This window comes from Opisthorchis viverrini (genome assembly GCF_000715545.1).
Source record: "Opisthorchis viverrini unplaced genomic scaffold opera_v5_6502, whole genome shotgun sequence".
Lineage (NCBI taxonomy): Eukaryota > Metazoa > Platyhelminthes > Trematoda > Opisthorchiida > Opisthorchiidae > Opisthorchis > Opisthorchis viverrini.
In genome coordinates this window covers 1-685 of record NW_008759671.1, presented here as the reverse complement: position 1 = coordinate 685, position 685 = coordinate 1, and the positions used below count along the sequence as shown (strand labels likewise).

Below are 685 nucleotides of genomic sequence, written 5' to 3'. Positions count from 1 at the left end.
TCCGTCGTTAATCTAGAAACCTAGAGGGATGACATCTGAGAGGTTGAGTGCACCTATACACACAGTGTCCTATGAAACCAATTTTTCTCCAAAGGAGAAAGATGCACCTGCTCTATCAAAATCCGTACATCTATCGTCCGCCGATTGAGACCATCTGAAACAGGCTATATGTACAACGCAGTGAAATTCGTTGCATAAAAATAACACGAAAACAACTCACAGTTGTTGAAGACGAATCAGCGTCTCTGCGAATTTGTCCCGCCTATCCGAATCCGGCGTATTATCCGTGGACAAAGGGCACAGAGTGAGACATAATCCGTACAGGCTGGACATTTGATCTGACTGTTTCTGGATGTACTCACGCAACTCGGCACGCTGGACGATTCCTATGGCTCGGGATTTGTAGGCCAACGTGGCGGACAGCGTACGAATGGCATCCAAATAGCGGCGCATCATCATGTACGAAAAACCGACGTAGTACCCAGTAGTTATATGACAAGTGGGTACTTCGTGATACATATCCTGTGAAAGAACACAGAGAACAAGGAGGAAACTGTATGTGACAAAGGTGGTGAGAGGTGACAAAAAGGGTTTAGAAGCATACGACAAAACAAGTCGGTGAGAAATATTCCACGTGAATTGAGAACCAAAAAAGAAACCTTAGAAATATTTGATTGTCCTGTTA

At 44.4% G+C, this 685-nt stretch overlaps 1 protein-coding gene across 1 annotated transcript; it reads right to left on the bottom strand.

Annotated features, from left to right (window-relative positions):
• Positions 1–216: 216 nt before the first annotated feature.
• T265_16171 (hypothetical protein) lies at positions 217–522 on the bottom strand (the record flags this gene model as incomplete). The annotated part of the gene is made up of 1 exon (XM_009179714.1): positions 217–522. The coding sequence occupies one exon, from the start codon at positions 517–519 to the stop codon at positions 217–219; it is 303 nt and encodes a 100-aa protein (XP_009177978.1).
• Between the last annotated feature and the right edge of the window lie 163 nt (positions 523–685).